We start from the raw sequence: 1,197 nt of genomic DNA, 5'->3' as shown, positions 1-1,197 counted from the left end.
ATGCAATTCGGCCTCGTTTGACGTAGACTGAAATTTCTGCTTTATAAATAATTTTTTCTGTTTCTCCAGGGAGTATAAAAATGGCAGTTGAGTTCTTTCTCGATGCTTGCATCCAGCAGACAAATTTACCAAAATGTCTACCCAGAAACATGAGAAATAATGAATGCAGAGATCTGCATTCAACATACATCTATTTTATATGTCACAGGTAAAGATACACAAAGAACAGAGTTTATTTTGTCTTGATAATACTTTTAAAGATCCATTGCTATTAGAACAGCAACAGAATCTGTGAGTTTACAAGAACTACACTCAAATACATGTTGTTTACTTACACCCTCTTTAGCAGCTGAGGCGATTTTGCTTGCTCCAGTCGTAAAACTGCTCCATCCCTTTAAAGAAAATGAGAATGTCATGTGTGAACAGTAGTGAGTACCAAAGGGTTCACTATTACATGCTAAATTAAGTCAAAATGTTCTCCCATACAGACTGTCCTGTAAGAACGACTCACTAGTGAGATCAAAAATGACAGTCACTCATTTAACTGTAATCTAGTGATGACCTTGCATTAATTTGAACAAACCTGAGCGCCTCAGCTGTTACTCTGCTAAAAATGGCTACATGAAAAAAAATTCTTCCCCTCCCACAAAGAAAAGGGAACAAAAAAAGACATTAAAACCTTAGTAAAAAGAGAATGGCATTTCAACAAGTGAGCACTGGATGGAAAAAAAAAGGGGGAAAAAAAAAAATCAAGAAGCTGATAAAATGTGTGTCTGGAAAAAGCTGAAGAAAAAACAAGAATAGGTGCTCAAAGCATGAGGCAGCGATTCAAAAAATGCCCATTCAGCGATTTTCTGTTTCATAATAAAGATTCAAACTGTTTGTTTCCTGCAAATTTTATCTTTAAACACAAAAAAACCCCCAACGTTTATTTTCCCCTCATTCATTCTTGGAAGATCTCAAAACCATTGGCCATTTCTTAAAAGACTTTTCTGTAATCAAAACATTACAGAAAGATAAGATTTTTCCATGCAAAGGCCATAAATAGTAAAATCTTTTTCACGTTACTGTTTCTATTTAATTGGACTATGCCACATATTTAGGTTGAGGGAATATCTTTTTTTAAAAAAGGCAGCAAAAATATTTTTTGCCCATCCTTTTCAAGTGTCTAAACTGAGGAAGTGTGGACTGGACGAA

General features: G+C 34.8%; 1 protein-coding gene across 1 annotated transcript in view; it reads right to left on the bottom strand.

Moving 5' to 3' along the window:
- The window catches only part of LOC104539891 (ADP-ribosylation factor GTPase-activating protein 1-like), a gene marked incomplete at its 5' end in the record, with an annotated part of 8,302 nt that extends 7,910 nt beyond the window's left edge, over positions 1 to 392 (bottom strand). Inside the window, one exon of the mRNA XM_010183555.1 lies at positions 336 to 392. Within this exon, the coding sequence (XP_010181857.1) occupies positions 336 to 392 (57 nt within the window). The remainder of the gene's footprint in view (positions 1 to 335) is intronic.
- Between the last annotated feature and the right edge of the window lie 805 nt (positions 393 to 1,197).

Source organism: Mesitornis unicolor, unplaced genomic scaffold (assembly GCF_000695765.1).
Source record: "Mesitornis unicolor isolate BGI_N332 unplaced genomic scaffold, ASM69576v1 scaffold3334, whole genome shotgun sequence".
Classification (NCBI taxonomy): Eukaryota; Metazoa; Chordata; class Aves; order Mesitornithiformes; family Mesitornithidae; genus Mesitornis; species Mesitornis unicolor.
This window is presented reverse-complemented; position numbering and strand designations above follow the sequence as displayed.